The sequence below is a fragment of the Polyodon spathula genome, chromosome 16, assembly GCF_017654505.1.
Source record: "Polyodon spathula isolate WHYD16114869_AA chromosome 16, ASM1765450v1, whole genome shotgun sequence".
Taxonomy (NCBI): Eukaryota; Metazoa; Chordata; class Actinopteri; order Acipenseriformes; family Polyodontidae; genus Polyodon; species Polyodon spathula.
In genome coordinates this window covers 15,339,501-15,353,876 of record NC_054549.1, presented here as the reverse complement: position 1 = coordinate 15,353,876, position 14,376 = coordinate 15,339,501, and the positions used below count along the sequence as shown (strand labels likewise).

The 14,376-nt window shown below is 40.5% G+C and overlaps 1 protein-coding gene across 1 annotated transcript in view; it reads right to left on the bottom strand.

Annotated features, from left to right (window-relative positions):
- LOC121328433 (immunoglobulin superfamily member 21-like) overlaps positions 1-11,909 on the bottom strand; it is a 131,860-nt gene extending 119,951 nt beyond the window's left edge. The window contains exon 1 of the mRNA XM_041273083.1: positions 11,496-11,909. Coding sequence (XP_041129017.1) covers positions 11,496-11,634 — 139 coding nt within the window. The 5' untranslated portion in view covers positions 11,635-11,909. The remainder of the gene's footprint in view (positions 1-11,495) is intronic.
- Positions 11,910-14,376: the final 2,467 nt, after the last annotated feature.

The following is a 14,376-nucleotide window of genomic DNA, read 5'->3' as shown; positions in this document are numbered from 1 at the left end:
AAAGGAATGCATGAAAGGAATGCATAAGATTTACAATTTGGTTGACCACCGAAAGCCTCTATTACTACTGCAACACACATCTAATGCTCAAGAACTAGAGCGAAAGCACCTTGCCTTTAGCCAGCACCGACCTTTTAATCTGTTTTTACAACTCACCAATTTTATTTTTTCAGATTATCTTACAGGAAAGGATCAGGACTCACAGGACTCACTCACTCACTCACTCACTCACTCACTCACTCACTCACTCATTTCCATATTGCAAGTTATTCAATACAGTGACTGCATAACCTGTGTAAAAAGACAGATGGTGCAGCAAGCCTCCTGCAATGCAGGCCTGGGTTTGAATTCTGATCCACACTACAGAACAATCACACAACTGAAAATTGTCAGTCTTTTCTTTTAACAGGCCCACAATTCAATAGCAGGAGGTGTTCAGGTCAGGAAGTGTGACAGTGTGACAGTGTTACCCACACGTCTTTGCATTTGCAGCTGTAAGCAGTTGCTTCCCCTAACTACTGACCTACTTTGCATTCAGTAACATTACTTGACCCTGCTGGTGTGGAATGACCTAGGAAGTGAAGCAGTAACATATTTTCTCTGAAATCAAGCAAGCTGACAACTTTCTTTGTAACATGTGTTTGAGACCTATAGTGAATGGAAGTGCATGAAAGCTAAGATTAATGGAATTATTTTGTAAGCTACAAATACTTCACAGTCAAGAATGGTTCCCAGTAGTGCAGGGGTAGAGGGATTTTTAAACCAGTTTGTAACAGATTTAGCATGTCTCCTAATTCAGATTGCTGACATCTGATCTTAATTAATCTATTTTGGGGTTGTTTCTCACTTCTGATACCAGCATCATATTCTTTTCACATGTTACTTATTTATAATGTAAACAGAAGCATTTGCACTAATGAAACACAGATACTTCATTTACATTAGCTTTGTAAAACTTTCAAGCTAATTTTAGTTCTAGAGATGAACTTAACCTTCATGCTTTGCATAAAAGTAGTTATGTGTAGAACGTTTAAATAAACCCATTTCTAAATGGAATAATGATATCAATCTTTAATTCCTGAAGCACATTATGTATGTTTTGTGTTTCCTAAGGCTTTTTTCTGCACAAACCTTATAAGATAAAATCAATCGGACAGCTGTTTGTTCCAGAAAACTGAACTTGATTCTTAAAGCAACTTATTTGACAATACTGTAGCAATCCTGTGGAGTACCCTTCATAGACCAGCGTGTCTATTTCCAATGGAACTGACTGCCCTGCTGTACCAGTATAACTTTAGATGAACTTGATGTCATATCCTGTGTCAACAAATTGACTTTTTAAGGTAGTTTGAAAACACTTGCCCTATAATTGCTATAACATTTCAGCTAGTTATGTCTGTCTGGTGTGTTTAATTCCTGAAGATTGTGTGAAGTTCTCAAACGACCCCTAAAAAGACCATTGTTTTTTAGTGCTTGAGGTGGGTCAGTTATTTTTTACACTGTAGCCAGTTTGTAGCTGAGTTGACTATCTGTGCATTTATGTTGTATGTTGCAGATAGGAAACCACGTGGAGTCCTGCTGACTACTGTATAACACAGAAAATGAACTGAGAGAGGACGCCGGGTACAAATATCTGCTGTTGTCATGAGAGGTACTGTGAAGACCCCTACGGCCCTTGGCATGGGGTTCCTTGCAGAAGCCTACTCAAAAACTGGCCAGCCTGTACATTTTTCACTTTGAAAATGGATCAAAGCTCATCCTCACAGCATGTTTCCAGCACTCTGGAAATCTCATTTCCCAATACCCAGGCCTGCACCTCTTCTGGAAAGAGTTTTCATTTATTTGTACTGAAATATGCAGAAGACACAGCAGGAAAGGGAACCCTAGGGATCCAAAAATCTAGCTTTCAATGTACTCCTGGAGCGTGATGACAACCAAGAACCAAGTTAGAAAACTCTGCAGTACAGCCAAAAGTAATACAAATACAAGCATTTATACACAGCGTATTTAGACTACCGGTATAAAACACCCTCCACCCCCCCTAAAGAAAACAGACTACACATGGGTAATCCTCTTGATCTTGAAAGAAATCTCCGGCAGAGTTCAAATAGCTTTGTGTGCAGAAGTGAGTAGTTTTTCGATATTTACGATTATACTGTAAATCACTTTCACGAATCAGCCCCCAAATGTAGTCTCCCATCATGTTCTCGTTATACTGTCCTTGGTAGCGGCATTCAAAGTCCAGTATATCCTGGTGGAAGCGCTCGCCTTGCTCCTCCGAGTACGCTCCCATGTTCTCCTTGAATTTATCAAGATGAGCATCAAGGATATGGACTTTGAGGGACATCCTACAGCCCATTGTGCCGTAGTTCACCAGAGTCTCAACCAGCTCCACATAGTTTTCGGCCTTGTGATTGCCCAGGAAGCCCCGAACCACTGCGACAAAGCTGTTCCAAGCCACTTTCTCCTTACTATTGAGTTTCTTGGGGAATTTATTGCACTCCAGGATCTTCTTTATCTGTGGTCCAACAAAGACACCAGCTTTGACCTTTGCCTCAGACAGCTTAGGGAAGAAGTCTTGAAGGTACTTGAAGGCTGCCGACTCCTTATCTAGAGCTCTGACAAATTGTTTCATAAGGCCCAATTTGATGTGCAGTGGTGGCATCAGCACCTTCCGGGGGTCCACCAGTGGCTCCCACTTGACGTAGTTCCTCCCCACAGAGAACTCGATCCGCTGTGGCCAGTCCCGCCTGTGGTAGTGCGCCTTGGTGTCCCTGCTGTCCCAAAGGCAAAGATAGCAGGGAAACTTGGTAAAACCGCCTTGGAGACCCATTAGGAATGCCACCATTTTGAAGTCTCCTATGACCTCCCAGCTGTACTCATCATACTTCAAGGCGTCCAGCAAGGTCTTGATGCTGTTGTAATCCTCTTTGAGGTGCACCGAGTGAGCCAGGGGAAGAGATGGGTACTTGTTACCATTATGGAGCAGCACGGCTTTAAGGCTCCTGGATGAGCTGTCAATGAAGAGGCGCCACTCATTCTGATTACAGGCGATTCCGATTGCCTCGAACAGACTGGTCACATTGTGGCAGAAGCAGAGCCCATCTTGATGGGTGAAGAAGCTGGAAAAAGGTTGGTGACGCTTCCTCTGATCTGCGACTTGCACACTTTCATCCAACAAGTTCCATTGCTTGAGCCTAGACGTCAAAAGCTTGGCATTGGACTTGGTGAGACCAAGATCTCTAATCAAGTCATTGAGGTCTTTTTGGTTGGGGTAGTATGGGTTTCTCTCCTCAGCTCCACCTCTGAAATTGTCATCTGGATCTAAAATGTCTTCCTCGCTTTCTGACTTGCTGCTCTCTTCTAAAGACGTCTGCTCTCTCTCTGGAGGAGTGGGTACGGGGAGCTCATGGCAGTGTGGCACCGGGGCGATGGATGAAGGAAGGTCCGGATACGTGATAGCAGGTGCATTTAACAAATTTTATAACATAAAATTCCGAGCAACAATTGTCCATCTAACCTTCCAGAGTTTTTTTGCAGTGCTCGCAGGTGAAATGAGGTGCCCAGGGTTTGTCTTGATCCCCGACAGGCATGCCGAAATATGCCTTATAGGCCTCACACATCTTAGCAGATGCTTCCACGGAGTACTTTTTCGCTCTTGTCTTGATAAATTGGCCGCAGACACAGCAAAATGCGTCTGCCGGATGCTTGCAGCCTCTTGATGCCATCTCAGAAAAATGCAGATATGTATCCATTTAGGCAACTGGAACTAAACTGAACTGGTGGGCTTAAGGCCCCTGTATTTATACTACTATTTATATTACTGGAAAGTTCTAGAAAGTTCTAGAAGTTACTCCAAGTTTACTCAGCACTGAATCTATCTGGAATGTTCTGGAAAATAGGTAAATTTCAAAATATCACTGTCCTGGTCACAAAAGCAAAGTTTGTGGGGAATAATAGCCATTTTCTATACTTTTGAGGCATAAGCAATTAGGAAATAACACTTACTACCCAGGAACCAAAAAAAATAAAAATTATAATTGTTACACGGTGTGATCAATCATCCTTGAAGATCTGTTTGGAGATATAATTTACAGGATTGCGTGCAGGTCAGAATTTAATAATAGTATAATAATCACAGTTACCGGTATTCGCTTACTTAGTAGATTCTGAATATAATGCATGCTTAAAGGAGCAAAAGCCAAGCCTAAAATATACTATCACTGGCTCCTTATCGCTGTGCTGAGCATATGAAATACAATACTATAGGTTTAGCAACTTTCTGTGATTTTATCCCTTCCTGTGCTGTGGGTCACATGGTATGATTACAACTACAGCAAGGAAATGATTAGGTACCAGATTTAGATGACTTTCTTTTTCATTCATGCACTGTATATAAAGACATAAAAAGGAATTGAAAAATGGGAACATTTAAATTTCAAGAATGAAAAGATCTTCAATATCAGGTAAAGGAGGGCCAGAGATAATGATGCTTAAGTGCTAATAATAGGTAAGCATAAAAACCTTGATGCAAAAATGCCCCATAATCTATCTATGTGCCCAACCCCTTGAAGGTGTTTTTGATTACCTTTACAAAGGTATTTAAATCAGTCTCTTGACTTATTTTCCTGATTTCACTTTGTGCCCATTTTAACGTTTGTGAATTTAGGATCACAGTTGTTTTACAGTGTTTTAAAAAGGGGAAGCAAAGCTGTGAAGGTAGATAGCAAGAGCAATTCACTCTCATTCCCCTGCTCGATAAACGGGGATTAGAACCGGACAGGACAAGGTCACGGTTAAGTAGACCACAAGCCTCTCTCATCTCCTGATCCCCAGCTAGGTGTACATGAAATTGCAGAGATTACTGAGCAGACTGGAGTTAGTGTGTTCAGTTTGCCTTTAGGATTGACAGAGTCCCATCCTCACTTGACAGTCTTTGAAGGCAGATATGAAAGAGGTCACAAAGGGGACCATTAAACCTTTAATAACTAAGGATTTAGAAACCACTTTTATTGAAATAATCGGTTGTCTCTGACCTCCTTTCTTTGTTACATTTATTATATTATATATTTGTTTTTTATTCAAGCAAGCCCAGTTCATCAGTGGCCTCAACCAACATGACCTAATTTCCTATACCTCAAACACACAAGCTATAGAATTCTCATGCTAAGTTTGAGGTAAAATGAGGTTAGGGAAGAGGAGCAGCTAAACTCAAAGCACAGTACGGATTGTACTGTAAAGACAGGTAGGTTTAGATTAGGCTTGAATACCATTGGAAGCTGGCTGACATGAGGGAGTTACCTCCTTAGTTCCACGTGTGTTTGATTTCTGATGATGGTTGCAAGGATTTTCCTGCTAAAAACCTTTCATAGCTTTACACCTTTGCTCCCATGTCTGGGTAGAAATGCCTATGGGTTGGCAGTTTGGACTATTACATTCCAATCATATACCCAATTATTTGTGCAGCTTAAAAGTGCTCTGTTTCATTTCACATTGCCCAACTTGCTCCCAGGTCCCGCCTAATCACTTCAGTACCCCCCTTTCACTGCTCACCGTAGATATTAGGCTTAGGTCCTCTACAATCTCAATTTCCATTACCCAAAACAGCTTGTGGTTAAACTTAATAAACAATGCAGTCTATAAATAAATCAACCACAAACAAATATGACAGGATAACCAAGAAGCTTAAATCCCATTATGCTTTGCAAACAAACATTTCAATGAGTTTTAAAACCCTACACACATGGTACAGCCTTGGCCAAAAATAAACAAACAAACAAACAAACATTTTTTTTATTCAAATCTTTCATTCATTAGGCCTGCGAACTGTATCAAAATACCAGTGGGGGAGAACCAGGAGGGTGAGCGGTACTTTTTCATTACTTGTTACTTGTTCTTCCTGAGGTCAACACCATAATTATTGAGACCCAGGTTCAAAGGATAGTTGTGAAAGATATCAATCACTGGCTTTCATTATGTCAATCCTATTGGGAGGCAACAGATTGATGTCAAGTAGTCCTAGAGTAGCCTGGCAATGCTTTCACAGCATCCTCTTTGATTTAGAACACACTGATGATGTAGTTGAGTGACCCCAGGAAGCACAATTGTGTGAAGCAATTGCCAGTAAGAATTAATTTAAAAAGGCTATATTATGCAGCTCTCAGCTATTCAGTTTTAAAGCATCAATGGCTATATTCTCAAAGCTGTTTACCCCTAAATTACCATTTGCACAAAAAGTGGGGGAAAAAAAAAAAAACACTTATTGGCTTAACACCATTTACAAGCCCTTGAATAAAATGTCTGAGCTGTTTATTTCTGGTTTGGTAAATGTATTGGGTGTGTTGGTTCTTTCTGAGAGAATTGTGCTAATGAGAATGTGAATGTAGCTTCGAGAAGTCTTTTGCAGCAGGGGGCGCCACAGAACAGAGGTGAAAAATATCTCAAACAAAACACTCGCTCCCTCGGGGGGACAGAGTAATATATCTGATAAAGAAAATTAATTTAAAATCTCTTGGAAAGATGTTTAGAGAGGCTAAGCATTTAAAGCTCTATCAGATGGAAGCAGAAAGTATGCTGCAGGCAACAGTGAGCTTTATAAACAACTTTCTCTGAATCTTTGTTCCTATCAGAGCACAGCAGGGAGGCATTCAAATTATTCATCTGTGAATTGGCAGTTCGGCCAGGTAGTTACAGCTGAGGAGGCTGTGGAAATGAGAGGGAGGCGGGGTTGTCTGCTTGAGGGACAAGGAGTATGGATAGAGCTGATGAAATGAGAGGCAGTGATGATTAATGGTTTGACTTGAGGGAATGAATTGGAGGCGGTGTGGCCTAATGGTTAGAGCTGAGGAACTGGGACGAAGGGAAGCAGTGTGGTTCCACGGTTAGGGTCCAACCAGGATCTGTGTTTTTTTTCTATAACAGATCTCTAATTAAAATCCTATTTAGATCCATAGCCCCCATCGCATTTCCTAATAAAAGGCATTCCAGGAATTTAAATGGTTCTTAAGGAAAAGAGCATTTAATACAGGACTACTGCCCTTAAGTGCTTGAAATTATTTCAATTTATCTGTGTAGGGGGTGTCATCCACACAAATAAAATCTTCAAAACTTTTTCAGTGCGGCCTCTCTAACTGTTTTCCAAGAACTCTCGTTTATTACAATAATGATAATAACGGAAAAATAAAAGACAGATGTTCTTTTCCAGCCAGTGCATTTTCAATAGCTTTCTGGTCAAGTGCCACAAAGTTACTGCAGTAGGCATCCAGCCGTGTAGAAACTACAGCACCAAGAATCAAACAGAACTGGTGAGATCTATTTAACCACATGGATTTCGACAAGAGATTCTACCCAGAACAGGACCTGCAGAGTTTATTAAACCACACGGATCAATATGACTTCATGTCCAGCTGTCTCAGACTACAAAGGAAACATGTTTGTCCAAATCATAATGAATAACCAGCTGTCTAAGACTTGCAAAGCCCATAGGCTTATTGTCTAATACATGGGGCTAAACCGCCCTTGGGACTTTCAGATTTCTAGAAGGAACTGCCTCAGAAACCCAAGTCATTTGCTTCTGTACTGCCCTCAGATGGAGGCTGCAATGGAATGAAGACACAGGCATATCTACATATGTATACCCCTCCCCCTTTAGATGCAATTAAGTGAAACAAGACAACTTACAGCTGTGTGCTGGTGGATATGTACCGTAAGATGGCTTTCCACCAGGTTTACTGGTTCATGAGTGGGGAATGAGGTGGCACATTGGATATCTTTCAACTTTTGGAGGCTTTACATTTTGTAGTTTTACATTGCTTTTCCTATATTTTTGCTTTGACTTGCAATACACTACTGTACTTCAGTGCTTTACCATGCTTTCACTATGCTTTATTACACTTTGCTGCTGTATGCTTTTACTATGGTAGTGCGAAACCGGCAGTGGTCTTAAAAACTCACCACAAGGTGTTGTTCCTTCAGGTCAGGATTAGTGATACATTGCTCAGAGCTTAGATTATGCTTTGATTACAAAATTGTTTCTTATCTTTCTGGCGTGCGTGTCTGCAACACCATTTGTTGTTTAAACCCAATACTGCACTTAAATCACTGTCACATAGCAGCATAATGCACTCTATACACAAGTGCCTGGTTTAGTACTCATTTATTATTATTATTATTATTATTATTATTATTATTATTATTATTATTATTATTATTATTATTATTTGTGTATTTATTTATTTGAACTATTTGAACTAGTCAAAACTTGCTATTAAACCCCAGACTATAACCCACATCAATTATATTTAAATAAATGGTTACGTCTCACTGTTGTTTATTAAATACATACTTAAACATGTTTTGAAGGTACAGCAAACTCCTTAGTAATGGCTGTTAGTGAGTCATTTGTGCCTTTATTTAAAACCCCAGGATGAGTCTTTGCTGCTGTATGGTAACACCTGCTTTCCAAGGACACGCCATGTTATGTTATGTCATTCCCATACATGGGGCACATATGTGTGTTCCATATGGCTTGTCCCGTCGCAGTGTGAAATGTATGTCTGGGGTTAGGAGACCTGTTTTGTAATTAATGTTGTGCATATTATACACTGTTCTTGGGCCTGAAATGGATTTATATCTTTCAATTGGCCAGTCCATGCATGACAAGACTGTATGTGAAGATCTGGTGTGCGCTATGGGGTGAACTTGACCCCATCTTCAGGTAAAAACATTAAAATACACCAGCATAAGCTTTGAACCCATGTCTTGTAATCTCTATGGCTAGTCATGGTGAAGAGTAGCTATGCTAGCAGCTATAGAGGCAGTGGTATTAAATGAATCCATATGTAAACAATAGCATAAATGAGAAAGGCTGTTAATCCCAGCTCTTAGAATGATCCAGACCAGCTCAAAGCCAGGTAAGGGCAGATATAGCGAACATTGGTAATAATTCAATAGTGGAGCAACAGAGCCCAGAACCACTCAGAATGATCACAAAACACAAGTAGGGGAAGCAGTTAAAATGGCATTTATGTCTCTTTAAGATGAAGTAGAGTGGACAGAGGACTCTGGGAGTATTATTAAACAAACACCATACAATATATTTGTATTGGTTGCTAGGTCAGCTTTATTAACAGCCCTGACCAGCCACGGACCAGAGACTTTAACAGAAAGTGTGTACTACATGATGCAGGTGTTTTGATGTACATGTTTGTATGTGGAGCGGCTGCGCTGTGGGGATGCAATGTATATCTTGCACAGGTGCAGTGTATCTCTCGCACAGGGGCAAGAAGTAAACGAGAACAAACCTTGCACACAGTTTTTACAACAGCACCTTGTATGAACCAAAAAATATATAATTTCCCTGTGCTGACAGGACGTCAAATTCTCTTATTTTCATTTCTGTTAGTTACATTTGTGGAGGTCCCATCAAACAGACAGTATAGTGGAATAGAAAAATGGACAGTTTGAAAAATATTTCGCGGGCTGCAGCCACTTCTTCTAGGATGGTAATATGACTCCTATTGTAGAAATGTTTGAATGCTTTTGGATAATGTTGCACTTCCTTGGTCATTTCACAGTTCAGTGCACAGTTAAGACCTTGTAGCTAATGTGAGGGCAACAGAGGTTGTGGAATTATTTTACGATCAACAATTGGTTTAATTGTAATATAAACCTAACAAAACCTGGAATGGCTCAAACCGCTATTGAGGGTTGCAGTTCCAGCCTTGGAATAATGGTCTGAACAGAAAACTGGGTGCTAGGTGGTGCTGGTTCTAGACTGTGTGGTTTTGGATTGATTTTAATAAACTGAAATATGGGCTTAGGACTGGTGGTTGTGATGCATGGGGATTATAATAATCCTAACCAGTACTGTGCATGTCCGAGACTCAACACAGTTTATGACTTTCTCTGTAGGCTCTTGTGACAACCCCTGTTCACAGCAGCCCATATCCCTGCAAACCCAGCCCTGGTGGGGCCCTTCAATTCCTAACTACTTGAGGACTGGGATGGAGGTTTCATTGGTTCACCATTGCTCTATTCCTTGTTTATTAGAAACCAAAAGTAGTACTTCATTTTTGCCTCACATATTTTATTGAGGTACTTCATTTCAATTTGCTGTATCATAAATGTAGACATCTTTGCACCTGGACTGTTTCAATTGCAGCTAAACACATTACAGTGCACTCTTAATATTTAAGTCTTGCGATAAATTAAACAAGTGCGTTTCCTAATCAAGCGCTTTGTTTATAGTGTACAAGGTGTACTAAGGTGTATCTGTTTCTCATTTGATCAAATCGACCAGTGCCACTACTTGTTATCCAACAGCACTATTTCAACATACTGGCTTCTGCCCCGCACTTACTATCAATATATTTCACGATTCAAATACATCTTGTATCTTGGTCGAAGCAACAGAAATCCGCTGTTGTGTCTGTACCACCTGGTGTCTGGTAATACCTCTGGTTAATACACTTCACCTATCAATGTCGTGCTATTAATTAATGTGTTCATATTTTAGTTCTAATGCGTATCTGATATAATAGCTGCAGCAGTGAGAAGGAAAGATAAACGTACAGCAGTTGAGGATTAGAAAGTGCTTGTACAGATGGTAAACGCTTTAAGATACACCGCGACAGATGCACCGTTTTCTCCCCTTTGCTAGAGATAACGTTGTACCAATTCAGCAAAATCATTTCGCACAGAATATACGTGATCTGGTTCTAGAATAACACCTCAGTTACTTTTTTGTTAACAGTTAACCGTGTCCCCATTGAGACAAGTAGTTTTCAGCATCAGGATTCATTCACATTCTAATTGAATTTCTTTAGTTTTATTTTGCATTCCGCGCTAGTGAAGTTTCCTCATAAACAACCCGTGAAAGCTACGGCAGGAATTAGTTGCATCTGCCTTTTGAGGCTGTGCTGCGAAAGGAGGCGTTTACACGTTTTTTTTTGTTTGTTTGTTTGTTTTTTGTTTTTTGAGAAAAAAAAGTTGACAACAAGGGTATTTGGTACACAAATATAATTGCGCTAGAATTTTTTTAATTAACTGGACATGAAGCTACACTGCACTGCTGCAATTTAACAAACCTTGTAATTAAACTGTGTACGTGATAAGGTCGGAGCCCTATCGATTCCAATAAAGGAACATTTAAAACTACAAACCCCTATGTTCAAGCTATTATTATTATTATTATTATTATTATTATTTATTATTATTATTATTATTAGTATTATTAGTAGTAGTAGTAGTAGTAGTATTAGTATTCATCATGTCCAAATAAACATAACTTTAGTCAGAAATCAGTCTGCAATGCGTAGTTTTCCTTTTCGTTACAATGTTAAACACAGGATTTTTTTTAAATTTTTTATTATATTATTATTATTATTATTATTATTATTATTATTATTATTATTATTATTATTATTTGGCAAAAGGGCACAAACCACACACAACAGAAACAGTGAAAGAGAGGGTGTCACTCGGAGAACACTCACCTAAAGCTAAGTCCAAGAGATCAGCGCACAGAAGGAAACACAGAGAAAAGACGGTCATCTTTCCCTTATTTTGCAATAATCCCCAAACTCCATCTGCCTTTAGATACTTCCCATTCCTCGGGTGCGTGTTCCCCACCATTCCAGAGAGACGATATCAAGAGGACTCCACTGGATGCACATTGTGCAAATTCAATTTCAAAAAGAAAAAAACGACAAAAAAGAAACTAATAAATACATCAATAGCTATGCAAATCAATCAAGTGCATTAACAAAACTCCCAGAAGAAGAAGAAATGTATTCCCTTCCGTTTGTCTCACTTTCTCTTTCTAAACACGGCACAGCGACGTGGGTTTACAAAATGAGATTGTTTTACGTTTCCGTATTGCAATGCTGCTGCTGCAGCGAAGGATTAAACGCCACAGATACAGATTTCCATGAAAAACTATGCTCTGCACGCAATGCACATTCTCTCTCTCTCTCTCTCTCTCTCTCTCTCTCTCTCTCTCTCTCTCTCTCTCTCTCTCTCTCTCTCTTTTACAGTCTCCTATTATTAATCCTACCCTGGCTTCCAAACCCGTCCACTCTATTTATGTTCCTTAAATCTCTTTATTGTGTGTGTGTGTATATATATATATATATATATATATGTGTGTGTGTGTGTGTGTGTGTGTGTGTGTGTGTATATATATATATATATTTCCATGAAAGGTTTTAATTTTTTGGACCATTAACATCTTCGCAGCAGCATGCTTAACAATAACTAATGATCTGCATAGTGTCATTGTCATAGCAGGGAATATAGGAAAGAGCTTCTAAAACGCACAGGTGTTCTTTTCACTAACTGATGTTTGCATTATTTTGGCACGGAAAACGTTTCGTTAAAACGCTTCCTCTTTTCTCTTTTAAAAAGCAAAACATAATCAAACGAGAGTTGGAGCACTTCAAAGGACTAGGTTGAAGGTTTTGGTCTACATTTTATTTATTTTTTTGCAATTATTAATAAGACGATATCTTCCAAAGCCTTTTCTCCAAAGCAAAGTCAGATTCTTTAAAAATTAAATACATTTTAACACATCAGAATGTTAACCTAATATAAGCACATTTCCTCCTGGTTGCTCGTGAAATATAGTACATGCCAAAAATGTAGCCTTACCCGAGCTGTAGTGTTTTTTCTCGGCATGCAAAACAATTGGGTGCTCATACCTCACGCCCCCTACTCTCCCTCACTCAGGACCGCTCTGTACCTCACAGTGACAATCTCCTTACTTTCCCTCACTCAGGACTGCTCTATAACTCATTGTGACAGAGCCCCCTACTCTCCCTCACTCAGGACCACTCTATACCTTACTGTGACAAAGCCCCCTGCTCTCCCCCACTCAGGACCGCTCTATACCTCGCTGTGACAGAGCCTCCTACTCTCCCTCACTCAGGACCGCTCTATACCTCGCTGTGACAGAGCCCCCTACTCTCCCTCACTCAGGACCGCTCTATACCTCGCTGTGACAGAGCCCCCTACTCTCCCTCACTCAGGACCGCTCTATACCTCGCTGTGACAGAGCCCCCTACTCTCCCTCACTCAGGACCGCTCTATACCTCGCTGTGACAGAGCCCCCTACTCTCCCTCACTCAGGACCGCTCTATACCTCGCTGTGACAGAGCCCCCTACTCTCCCTCACTCAGGACCGCTCTATACCTCGCTGTGACAGAGCCCCCTACTCTCCCTCACTCAGGACCGCTCTATACCTCGCTGTGACAGAGCCCCCTACTCTCCCTCACTCAGGACCGCTCTATACCTCGCTGTGACAGAGCCCCCTACTCTCCCTCACTCAGGACCGCTCTATACCTCGCTGTGACAGAGCCTCCTACTCTCCCTCACTCAGGACCGCTCTATACCTCGCTGTGACAGAGCCCCCTACTCTCCCTCACTCAGGACCGCTCTATACCTCGCTGTGACAGAGCCCCCTACTCTCCCTCACTCAGGACCGCTCTATACCTCGCTGTGACAGAGCCCCCTACTCTCCCTCACTCAGGACCGCTCTATACCTCGCTGTGACAAAGCCCCCCTCCTTTACATTAAACGTCCAGAAACCGCTTTCCTAAGGAAAAAAGCATTAGGTTTGGACAATTCATTTTACAATGCGGCTCACCTGTTTTTAGTATCCATGAATAAATGAATGCAAGTAACGCACAATTAATTACTGTACAACTCGTCAAATCAGTGATGTAAAACCCCGCTGCATATAGACTGTTGTTCGCATCTAATTTGATTCTCATCTATTTAATTTGCAGACGCTCGTCTGCACTACATGTGACAGGTGGGTGGACTTAATTGAGATACTTTCTCTGTCAAGAAGAAATGAGGGAAACGGTTCTTTGCAATTGCTAGATCGAACACGCGCCCTGTTCTGTAGTGACCTTATTGTCTGTCTGCACGGTGCATTACCCTTGACTTAACATACACACAATGCACGAGGCCTTGAAATGTGCATTTGCAATTTGATTTAAACAGCCCTTAATTCTATTCACCATATGAAACATACAGCCTGTGAATGGTTTTATAAAACTGTGCGTTAAGTTTTTTTTTTTTTTAATCGAACTGAATAAAGTCTTAAATTAGTGTTTTTTGTTGTTGTTTTTTTGTTGTTTTTTTGTTTAAAGGTCTAAAACCTACAGCGTGGAGGGGTGCATAAATGTGACCTGTATTGAGTCTATTTTATTGAACCATCTGTTGTTCAGTATATTATTGTTCTTAGAACCTAAATGCAATACAGGTTCTTGACATTTACTGAAGAAACTATATGGGGTTTAGGACGCGCTGTACATATATTATGTTAGGCTTTTGTACGGCACTTAAAATCTGTGCGTATTTATGAAGGTCGTG